The following is a 13,009-nucleotide window of genomic DNA, read 5'->3' on the forward strand; positions in this document are numbered from 1 at the left end:
GCGGTCCGTTGAAATAACTTAAAAAACCCCACAAAACTATACATAAATATGTATTTACCCAAAAGGATTGCTGGGAGCGAGAGAGAAAATCTCTTACCATATAACTAATAACAAATAGAATTTAACAAATCAGGCTAATGTGTGAAAATTGATATGAAGGCATCAAAATTTCAAACACATAATTTATTCTTAAAAATGAACTAGATACGAATTAAACGTAAACTTACGGCCACCCTGAGGAAGGACTCTACTGTTCCGATGATATCATAGTCCTAAAAAGGGAGATGAAATGACAATGATGTCAGGAGCAGGGTCATTAAAGGGATGGTCCGGGCTGAAAGTATTTATAGCTTAATAAATAGAGTAGAATTCACTGAGCAAAATGCTGAAAATTTCATCAAAATCGGATTACAAATAAAGTTGAATTTACAAGTTTGGCAATATTTTTTTTTAAACAGTCATCATGAATATTCATTAGGTGAGTTGATAATGTTACATCCCCACTTGTTCTTTTGTATTTTATTATATGAAATAAGGTTTATTGAAATTTTTTCCTCAAAGAACTAGAAAAAATGAATTGACAACTGATTTAGTGCATTAGATATTTATTGCTGCAATTATAAGGGAGACATATGATTCACACAAGTATGAAATGAAAAAATATGATTTTATGTAATAACATAAGAAAACGGAAAGTGGGGATGTGACATCACCAGCCCACCCATTGAATATTCATGACAACTGTTTTCACAAAATATTGCCACACTTTAAACTTCAATAACTTTATTATTTGTTATCCGATTTTGATGAAATTTTCTGCATTTTGCTCAGTGAAGTCTACTCTATGTATTAGGATATAAATATTTTCATCCCCGACCATCATTTTAAGGCTGCTGACGTAAAATTGCTACAGATTGGTTGGAAAATATATATGATGATTTTAAATCGCATGAGAAGCAATATCTTTATACGAAGCTGAACTTATAAATGATTAATTGTGCATAATTATGATAAAATATAAAGCCCTCGTTTCCACTATGCCTATTTTAGTGTGATTTGGCAAACCTACAAATTGGACAGGATCGGGGGGGGGGGGGGGGTTGGGAGAACAATTAACCAACAATGAGTCAGCTACTAACATATACATGTACATGAATAAAAATTGTCTACTTGGAACTGGTTCCTATACCATTAACATGATTGATAATAAACAGCACATGACCTAAACAATATCTTAACCAGTTAACCTTTTGAAGAAAAAAATAGGTTTGTGTAAAAAAGAATAAAATTTTGATCAGTAAATTTACCATTAATGGCTCTGCTGTTGCTACTACAGCTGGTGCAGTCCACTATAAAGGAAGAGGGAAATAAATCAACTATTTTTTTTTCATTTGTTAGATGACTACACTCACAATTAAATCCCCTTTTGAAATAAGAGTCAACTACGTAGCTTACCCAGACTTATAGGGCATTTTTTCAAAAATCCCCCCCTTGTCCTTTGTTAAAATCATTATCACCAAGTAATGCAACACCACTACCATTATCACCATCCTCCTCATTATATATCACTGTCATCATCATCATCATCACCACCACAACCACCACCACCATCATCATTATCATTTATCGTTGGGGGTATTTCATCGGGAGGTCGTACCGATTTTTTATCATTATATTGGTGGGGGTGGGGTAGTCAAAAGGCGTTGGTTTCCATTTATATAGATAAACCAAAATCCAATTCATGTATTCCGTATTCTCCTTTTTTTCTCTTATTTCCTCTTCATTTCTTCCATCACTTAAAGGATAATACAGGGAATTGGATAACTCTAATTTTATCCTAATCTTTTTTTACCTGTTGTAGCATGAATAGCCAAACCTGGACAAGAATGATCTAGGAAGGAGAAAATTAAAATATTATATTCAGATGATTTTGATATAAAAACACACACCAATTGGCACAATTATGACTTAACTGTTTATTTTTTTTCAATAACGCAGGTTCCTCGTTCTCTGTTCAAATTATAGGTCGATATTTTCAGGTGTAATTGTATTTTAGACTTTGCATTGTACTGTTTGTTGTATTGAAATAGAGACTTGTAGAAAAAAAAACATAAAACGTGCAATTCGCTTTTACTGCAAGGCAGTCTTAATATTCTGTGAATTGCTTGAAAGAAGAAAAAATCTGAAACGTATCGATTTTAAAGAGAAACTATTAAACTGAAATACAGTCACCGCCAGACTTTTTACTCTTGTTTTATTACACTTCGCTTTAGCTACATGTTGACGTAATCCATATAACTTGAGCATTATTTCAGGTAATGTAAATGAAGGAAGAGTGCATACTTGTAATTGTTATAGGATAATAAGATGTAAAAAAAATGAAATATGAATATCAAGCTCCAAAAACTACATACCAGTTCGACAACCAGTCTAAGGAGATAAGTCTTTCTCACGCGATCCGTACGGGGAAAGTTGATGTCATAACATAGTGTCGGGCTCAGCATGAAAAAGTACATATCTGTTAAAAAAAATGAAAAAAAAACAGAAAAAAAAAGTTTCATAAAATTGATAACAATCTTTAAAAAATTTGGTTCATATGTGGATATGCTTTTCATCATCCAAGTGGTAGGCATATACATGTACAATATATACAAATACAACAATGACTAAAGGTAGATTCAAATTCAGATCAGGATGATTCATTTATGCAGAGTTTTTAAAGGAAGATGGATATTTAACAGAAATAATTGTCTTGCTTGAAAGAAATACATCCAAGATGGTAATTTTCGGTGAACGATACATTTAGTTGGCATTCACAGGCAATGGATTAATGCCAGCATGAGTGTATGAAGAATAAGATGAGGGGAAAGTTTCTCTTACCTTTGAGGTTCAGGTTGTCAGGATAGGCTGTAACAAAGAAATTTTTAATGATTATTTCAGGATATAACTCTACCCATACAATTTTGCAAGAATCATTAACTGACAGAAATAATGACTAAAATTCGTCGATGAAATTTTTATTTCTTCTAAAAAGCTTATATTATCTCGATATGCTTAACAAATGAAAGAATAGTTCATGATGTAACTCTTTTCAAATGAATTTACAAGAATCGTAGAAATTATGAAATCATGCAAAATAAGTCTGTGATGAAACTAATTTCCTTACAAAATAGGTTTGGATATAATATGCAAGATACAGTTGTGAAACGGATGAACGTTATGGAGTAAATGATTTTGCTTTTTTCTGTATAATGATTCGCTTTGGGAAAAACACACAAACAAAACTAGATACTCTGACCTTGGATGGTAGGTTTGGGTGCTGCTGGAGACTTAGGGGGCTCGGGTCCAAGTCCAAGTAGCCGTCGAGATCGTCGACGGGTCAAAGGTCGGTCTTGGACGGGGGCATCTCCGGCGCCATCTACCCTCAAGGCTCTGTTGACGTCAGCGTAGGACCAGATTTTTAGAAAGGTGACTGTGTAGAGACCAACCACCACGAATGATCCAACTGAAAAATGGAAATAGAAAACGTGAATTGGCAAAAGTACACCAAATAAAGATAGCAAGGATTGATGAATGTTTTTAGAAGATTGGGAGGGAGGCAAGGAGGGAGAGAGAAAATGGGGGAAAAACTAAAGGAGTTTGGGGGAGTACTACTCTCAAATATGGACGAAATACACAACGGTGATTTTTTTTTCAGCATGGCTAAATAATAATGGTCAGTTCTTGTATGGCGCTTAAAGTGTTTGGTTAAAATTGGTTCGACTTTCAAAAAATTTGAGCTACAAGGTCATACTTGTCACCTGTGTCTGTGATATATTACAAAAAAAAGCCCAGAAAAAATTGCGTTCGAAAATAATTATCTAGTGCTTCAAAAATGGAAATATAAATTGACAAGAAACACCATCTTAATTTCATCCCATACACTTATGTGTACTATTTTGGCGTTTATAAGACGCCTATTTACAACATCGGGGTTTGTCTTGTTATTTTAGCTTTTCATTCTCAATAATGGTTGTTTTCAGGGTTTATTAGTTCTAATACATGCACTTGTACACATGTTTCATCTTGGTTTGAGATTTTTTTTTAAATCGGCTGCTCACAAAGTTAAACAATACCTTTAACACATTATGAATATAACGTCTCTATGCGCTTCCAAAGGACTTGGATACCATTAATGATTAACCCGGCTGTATAGCTCAAGCAGCTTTCCAGCGCTCGATCGGCATAGATCCTGCCAGGTACCCATTCACCTCACCTGGGTTGAGTGCAGCACAATGTGGATTAATTTCTTGCTGAAGGAAACTACGCCATGACTGAGATTTGAACCCACAACCCTCTGTTTCAAAGTACGGAGACCTATCCACTGGGCCACATCGCTCCACTCAAACCAACCAAGCGGTGACAAAATTAAAAATGCTCGAGTTTAAAAGTCTGTAATGCTTAGCACACAGAGTAAAGAGGGAAAATATGAAATGGAGTTGAACTTAATCATATAAAGATGAAAGATGAAAGATGAGATAGGGAATGGGAGAGGAGAGTAGAGAATGTAGGTGCATGGAGAGGGAGGGAACACCATAGGCGAATGAACCGACTCTTTACAGCAAAAAATGTGGTGTTGATTGGTGTACATAGATGACCACACGGTCCACACCAGTCATTTGACGCCGATGTTAAGTTTATGGTGTTAGTTCAACACCTGTTGATGTTATTAGAACACATTTGGTTATTACGGTTACAATCGTTGGTGTTACATGTATGTTCAATCTTTAGTGTATAATTTTAACACCTTACGTTGTGGTCCTCTAAGAACACCAACTGGTATTATAGGTTTAACACCACAGTTTTACAGTGTACCTGGGTTGAGCTCGAGGGTGTAAATAACGACAACGGGGACGATCAGGAGGATGACCAGGTTGATGTTGGCCAATCTCTTCCCTACGTCATATCCAATGTAGTCCTAATGCAAAAGAAAGTAAATCATTTTATACCCAAATTAATGTATGGATGGAGATTTCCTCATCTCTTATCTCTGCATCTATTGGTTTCACCATTGAATATTTTTATTTTTAACAAACCATACTGTATTGGGGATGTCTCCGGCTTTCGAATGTGCTTTTATACCACTTAAAGAATCAATTTTATTGTTTTTTCAACTATGGAAAATATGGTAAAACCAATTATGATAAAGTCACTTAGTGAATGGTGATATAACCTTTCACTGCTTACCTTGGATGCGAGTTTCTCGATCACCAGCGCGACCAAGATGAAGAGATTGAGGGCTAAATATTAAAACAAAAATAAAAACATAATTTATTAGGACAATCAGTTAAGTTCTATTTGCATTTGACTTTGAAAGTAATCATTATCAAGTTCCCAACACAACACAGGAGAGTGGAGAGACGGGCAGAGGGTCGGAGAGAAAGAGAGAAAAGAAAAGAAGAAAAGAGAAATTAATGAAGGTTTAGATTCAGGTTTTATTGATTTATCTCCACATCTGATAGAAAATATTCTTAATATGAACAAATAAACGATTTGATTTTTTTAACACATATCTTAAATTATTTTCAGTTAATTGATAAAAAAAATAATTATGCCCTGTAACTTGAACACATTAGTCAGAAAGAGGAAAGAATTTACCCAAGAGGAGATAGAGGAGTGGCATCTCAAAAGGGTTGACCCCAATCCCAAAACTCATCAAGATTCCATTCCTGAGAAAAATATATTAAAACATAGCAAATTATCTCGATTAGTGGTTATATTTCCATATTGACATCAAAATGTCAGACTTTTAAACATGAATTGTATAAAGTACATGAGAGTTAATAATTTCCAGCTCAAACAAGACTTTTAGAATATAACTTGTTAACCCTCAAGAGCATTCAAGTATTGTGATATCGACAAACTGCAAAAGTAAAATGTTTTCAAAATCTTTCTGAGCAAGCATTGTACATGTATCACTGACAAAATAAATAGAATTATTTTTGTTTCTGATGTCAATTATGTAACTAAATAATCCCCTCTGGTACTTTTATAATGTATTTCAAGTCTCCAGCATAAATGAATTTCAAGAATTTATAGCTTTAGTAACCAGAAAAAAATCTGCTCTCAAACTGATATGAAATTTGAACTAGTATTAATAGGCCTACTTGTATTTGAAAATCATAACAATTATGTTTCTGTAATAGCAATGCACTTACTCAATGATGTTCTCCAAAGTCATTCGAAGTATGAAGACACTCTAAAAATGAAATTAAAAGCAATTCACAAAACTATACAATCAGAAAAAAGTACCTAATCTTCCAATAATTGTTGCGGTTTTTTATATTATTGTTTTTATATATTATTATCATTAATTATTATCAAGGTCTTCATACATGCTACTGAAAATATCAACGTAATACGGTCTCTTGACAAACATAACAAACAAACAATACAAAAGCAATCACCCACACAATTATTCCTTAGTTTTATACTTTCTCAAAACAAAAATCAGGCCACAAATAAAAAGAATGAATAAAAGCAATTATCTTTCATCCGATTGATTGAATATGCATTTCATGATTCGTTCATTACTTCACATAGATATTTGTTTATTCATTTATATAAGTTATTCATTTATTCATGTATTTATATGTATTCATGTTTTTGTTTCTCAATGCACTATCTTTGCTAATTCACTGCATTTTTTTTGTGTACACACAGATTTATTTAGGCATAATAAAAAAAACTTAGATATCTATCGTCGATATTCATTCAGATGAAGATGTTTTGTATGTGCGCTAATATTCAGTCTTACATCTCTTCTATGAATATTCATGAGTATTCTAAACTAAATAAAATGATTGGAACGTTGACGTTATCTTCTTTATCAGGCGGAGCGCAATGAAATATTGAGCATGCGCAGTTGTCCTCCCGCAAAAGTATCGACAGATTTTTGGAGCTCTCTCTTGGAGAACAGCGGGGTTTGTCTCCACTGGAAAGTCCTCGCAACGTAGCGGCGCAGAAACTAGTCAGATTCCGCTGAGCGCGGTATATGTAGCTGGATAAATTTTGATCCATAATTTGAAAAAAAAAACTCAACGGAGGGATATAAATTTACCAGACGCATTTTTTCGAAAGATTTAGTGGAAATTTTTTATCCTCGGTTAGACTGACAATATTACTATATTTTCCGTGAGGCTTAGTCCGGGACTTAGTTTTTCCGAGTCCAACCTTGGCTGAATAACTCCCAACTATTCAAAGCCTGGTATATTTTTTATTAAGTGTATACTATTAGAATATAATTAAAAAAGTTAATTACCAGAAGGACCAGAAGAAGATTAGTAACACCTCCGAAAGAAACATCGGAAAGTGTCAAAAGAGACTCCCCAGCGCTATGAACTCTGAGCAAATCAAACAAATAAACGACATTATTCAATACTCCAAAATATATGGGAAATTTGCGTAGCAAAGGTCAATTTCAAGTGTAAATATATACAATTCAAAAAGAAAAGACAGATGCTGAAAACCCCATTAATGATAAATAATAATTATGTACAGAAATAAATTTCTAATAGTAATAACCCTATAGTACGATAATCATTATTAGTTGCTTTTTGTCTTGTAATAAAATTAATTTCTATCACATGAATTAATAGAGGCGTCAGCTTTCTTGCAATATTACAATGAAATATTAATTTTGTGCAAATCATTATATACTCACGGTTTGAATCCCATGATTGCAACGAGAGAGCAACGAAAGTCAGTCAATAAGATAGCAAAAAGCTAAAGAATGAAGGAAGATGGAGTTAGCATATCCATGCATTGTAAACAAACACAGTAACAGGTGCGCGCGCACCTCTTTATGACATCATCATTTACTTGCGCCGTGTGCTTCTGCGCAGAAAATGATACGCAACGCGCATGTGCACACAAGAGTCAGAGCTATAGTGAGTGTTTCATGAAAAGTTTTGTCACCGATTTTAACTGACCGGTGTTATAAGCTACCATAATCCTTCCATCTGATTGGTTGAGTGAACTTTAGTTAGTGAAAATCACTGACAAACTTTTTAGGAAACACTCCCCCGACCTCGTTTTACTTCAACAACTATATCACGTGATTTGAATATTACGTGAAAGTCACATTCAAAATGATTGTTTTATTTTTCTGGGGAAGGGGAATATAGGCGGTTCTTTTTTTTGAGAGGAAATAAATAACCTACACAACACTCAGCCCCTTTTCACCAAAGAATTCTGATCTTTACATCAATAAATAAATATCATTGCGTTGAATGAAATAACAATTAAATTATAAAATTGTTATACCGTTGGTAACCTCACGCTTTCTATTATATATATATATATATAAAAAAGCTCTTTCGCTTGTTTTTCCACCCACCTTGCTAGTGACGCCAAGGACCACTCCAATTTAGACTGAATTTAGAGCGAACATAATTAAAACAACGAACTATTCACAGAAATGTCAATAGTTAAAATACTGAAATTTACACAAGAAAGTGAATGTCTTCATCAAGCATGTCAAGTGAATCATATTCACAACTACTGACGAATAAATTATTCATTATATATTTTTTTTAGAGAGTGCACTCATTAATATGATATTAGTATGATTTGATTTGATGTGTTTGTACCTCTCCTTATGTATTCACTACCCTTTGCAGATCTGGGCCCCGTCTTACAAAGAGTTACGATGATCCAATCGATCGTAACTTTTGGAAATCCATCACTTTTATAATTTTTCTACAGGAAATTTGCAAATGTCCTTTGTTGAAAAAGGAGAACACACCAAATAAAAAAAAATCAATGGATTTATGGATATACATTCATATCTAAATTTGTTTTAAAACAAACATGCATTTTGGATGATGACTTTGCTGGCTTTCCATAGTTGCGATTTATTGGATCAATCGCAACTCTTTGTAAGACGGGGCCCTGGTCTACTTGGCCATACTTGTGGTAGAATCCCCCCCCAGAAAAAATGATAATAAATAACTGAAATGAATAAATAAACTAAAAAATATATAAAAGATATAAATAAATATAACTAATTAAATAAATGAATGAATTGAAAAAATACTTACATACAAAAACAAATAAAAACACAAAGTGATAACTATAATGATAGGTTTTTTTTTTTTTTTTAAACAAGTGCACACCTAGTTACCAATAATGCATATAGCATTTTTCATTTATTTGAAAGCAGGATAAAAGAGCATTGTAGATTAAATGCCTTGCTCACGGGCATAGGTGCCGCGGCCGGGGATCGAACTCCGGACTTTCCATGTATAGCAAGGCGCCTTAGACCACTCGGCCACGGCACCTCCGTTTTGGGGATAGCTTGTCAGATTTAATGGAAACTGTTGTGCCCCACATTTAAAGTGTTGAATAAAAGAATCGATATTTCTCCCTCTTTGAAAATTTAATTGTCATTCAATTTATATTTATTCTTTAGGATGGATTAATGATTTTCTCTCATGGAAGGCTTGGATTCCTCTTTGTCGACTAACATACGGGGCCTACCTGTTTCATCCTCTTCTCATGAATGTCTTCGTTGGAAACACAACCCATTCATTTTCTGTCAATGCAGTCTACATTGTAAGTTAAATCTTTGAAGATGATCAAGTTTGAGGGCAGGGGTGTCGATCCATTTCTTCAGATTTTGGGGGAGGGGGGTAAACGTTAAGAAAGTGTCCACTTTCGGCGCAGTAAAAATAAAAGTGATAATTTGATATGTTTATATTTGATTTGCATTTTATGTTTTATAAGTGGTCAGAATCATGGGGGCAAATCGATATGTCTGCCCTAAAAATTTTCATGGAAGATGGACGCCTGTTTTGGGGGATAGCTTGTCAGATTTAATGGAAACCGTTGTGCCCCACATTTAAACAACATCCCCGCCAGCAATTTTCGCCTGCCGGAAAATTAAGACATTTTTATCCCCTCCAATCAATGATTTATTCGAACAATATCCCCTCTCTTTTGTTTTATAGTGGTGTTGGCACTATAACCAATGGTAATTTTGATCACTCATGATTGTGGTGATGGTTTGGATCGATCAAACCGGTGCGGATAGTTGCGGTGGTGGTAGTAAGGATGAATGGTAACTGCAGCAGCTGCATCGGTTAATGGTTTTGGTGGTTGTGATTGGGCGATCTTCAAAAATATTACTGCACTTATACTAGAAATGATGGATGCTGTACTTATGGTACGCAATGTGATGACATTGGAATCAATATCTCTCTGTATTTCTTTCCGCAGGCCTACTACTTCACATCGTGCTGTGTATTCAGCTATCTCGTCTCGCTCCTCGTATCACTGGGATTTGAGATGCCTCTCGCCAACCTCGAAGGCGTTTTAAAGTAGATTGCTCCAAAACTCCAATTAGAGGCCGGTTGCAGAAATTGTATGATTGGCTCAAAGCCAAGTTATGATTGATTTTTGGAGTTGAGTTTGATTGCAACTGTTTTTAAAAACAATACCCTGAAAAAACAAGCTTCTGTGTCTTATCATGATGGATATTTTTTTTAAAAGAAACCTATACAAGTGTAATAAGAGAGAAATAAAGAATGAGTTAGTATGCTCTGCTTTTTATTTATCGCTAATTTTTGTATCGTACTATTTTAAACGATTCAAGTATGCTGAAAAATATTCACCGAGGTATAATGGCTGAAAAGAACAACTCACCTTATCCTAAATTTCTCTTCAGAATATTCTAATGGATTCATATATCAAAATGATTTTCCCTACATGTTATTGATCTTTTTTTTCTTTTCATTTACAATCGCGCAGACAACTTCAGACAAACAACTCCCATTTCATACACCCTCTCGCAGAGGGCAGTGTTTACGTTTGAAAGCCCGCCTTCGTTAGACATATTAAGTAACCGTGTAAGATTAGACGCTCTTTGCTTAAACACTTTGGTCCAGTAATATATTTTTATTATGAAAAGAAATCATTGTATAATTTGAATATCACTATTTATACATATGGTATGTTTTATGGTATAAAACATGCCATAAATCTCTTCATTAAACGGTCCCAAACAAGTATATAAGTTTTCACTGCAATCACTGTACAAAACCTGGGGGCCGTTTCATAAAGCTGTTCGTAAGTTAAGAGCGACTTTAAGAACGACTGGTGATCCTTTCTTGTGGGAAATGATGTTAACCATTATTATGTTCATTTGTTATTATCTAGCGCGTAAGAAAGGTTCACCAGTCGTTCTTAAAGTCGCTCTTAACTTATGAACAGCTTTATGAAACACCCACCAGATATTTTTTCCTCGGATATGAAAGAAGCACGAAAATCAGATTCATTGCCATATGTCACTTTAATTATCCATTATCATTAATCGTTCATTATCGTTAAAAACATGGTCTCTCCAAACTAAAGATTATGATGGTTTGGGGTTTTGCCTCTTTAAGAGCTCCTACAAACTATGGGCAATTTTATTTATGTATTTTTTGTCTTTCAGTGTATTCAGTTCTACGAAATAAAACTAGACATTTGTATTAACAAATGACCGTTGTGATTTGGTTCTTTATTGATATGTCACGGCGCTCTGTGCAAAATTAATCATGTTTTGTGTGTATTTTGTTGGCGACTGATGGTATTAGTGCTCGTTCTGTATGAAAGACAATGAGATTGTTGTTGCATGGGAAAATTTAGATTGCCATAATATTACTGGACAAGTATCATAGGTTATAATTATACCATTGTTATACATCGTTCTCCTCCTCCCCCTTCCCTAATCACCCTAGTGACCTTCCCATCCCCCACTTTCATTACGCAAATGCATGTCAACTACCCCCCCCATCGTTGCTTTCATATATGTCCATCTCACTATTCCATGTCTGTCTTCCATTCATGCAGCTAACCTTTACTTCCACAAACTGGTGCATGAGGGTTGATTGGGGAATGGGTTGATGGGGGATGCCGTACCCTTAAACTTTCCAATGTGTTTATTTTTTTATATTTTTTTCAGCAAATCGTAATTAACAAAAATACTGTACAGCATCTAAATATGTCATCCTGTGCAAAGGAGTTTTAATAAAGAAACGATCAAATAACTTACTTTGAGTTTCTTTTAATACTCTCACTGTAGATTTTCGTGTTTTTATTTCAAATGTGTTACAAAATTAATCATTTAAATGTCAATTAATTGTAATAAAAATCGTTTCTATTTGGCTCGTTCAATTTGCTCACTCAAAAATTTTCCACAATATGGCATCGTATCTAAAACTCAGCCTCATTTATTTTTCCCTATTGGACCACCGCACTCGCCTTTAAACAGTTTGGCAAATTTTGAATCACCGCTAAAGCTAGTAACAAAATTAATTATCATTTCATACACTAAAATCACATACAGATTACATATTGAACGTCCTCGGACCTGTCACATATGTGATCAGTTTCAACGTGATCGAAGCCAAAATCTCTCAACCGATCGAGTTCACTCCAGCGCTGTTAAATAACCGCATTTACTCAAAATACTCCATTTTGAAAGAGAGAAAAAAAAATTCAGAAAATATTTTTGGATTCCCTAAGGAGAAAGAAGTCTAGAACTTGTACTACGCGAACAGGATAGAGTGCGCAATGGGGGAATTAGTCTTATTAATGTCAACACGTGAAGCGAGATAATCTTCTATGAAGAGACTATGTTCAAAGAGGGGAATCTTTCACAGTTCGTAATGGAAGACTCGTTGAAAGCGGAAGTCATTCATAGAACGCTTCAGCGCCAATATCCAGGGTAGACATTGAATGATGCGCAGGAGTATAAGATCTTAGTTATCGACATTCTTGAGGAGGGAGTGTTAATATTTCGTGTTTCCGCCCAACAAAAAGTCTCATAGAAATATGAAAAATTGAATTAAGAAAGTCTATGAATGTGTAGTCTAATTCTTGTTTGAACAATAAACCTGTTTTAATTATTTATTACTATCATCTTCATCATTATTTATTTTGTTATTATCATTGTCATGATTATGGTGGACATCATCATCATCATGCT

General features: G+C 34.4%; 1 protein-coding gene across 1 annotated transcript in view; it reads left to right on the forward strand.

The window, feature by feature from the left end:
• The window catches only part of LOC121418529 (nose resistant to fluoxetine protein 6-like), a 35,452-nt gene extending 24,985 nt beyond the window's left edge, over positions 1 to 10,467 (forward strand). The window contains exons 15-16 of the mRNA XM_041612449.1: positions 9,452 to 9,594; positions 10,258 to 10,467. Of these exons, the coding sequence (XP_041468383.1) occupies positions 9,452 to 9,594; positions 10,258 to 10,362 (248 nt within the window). The 3' untranslated portion in view covers positions 10,363 to 10,467. The remainder of the gene's footprint in view (positions 1 to 9,451; positions 9,595 to 10,257) is intronic.
• Positions 10,468 to 13,009: the final 2,542 nt, after the last annotated feature.

The sequence above is a fragment of the Lytechinus variegatus genome, chromosome 1 (genome assembly GCF_018143015.1).
Source record: "Lytechinus variegatus isolate NC3 chromosome 1, Lvar_3.0, whole genome shotgun sequence".
Classification (NCBI taxonomy): domain Eukaryota; kingdom Metazoa; phylum Echinodermata; class Echinoidea; order Temnopleuroida; family Toxopneustidae; genus Lytechinus; species Lytechinus variegatus.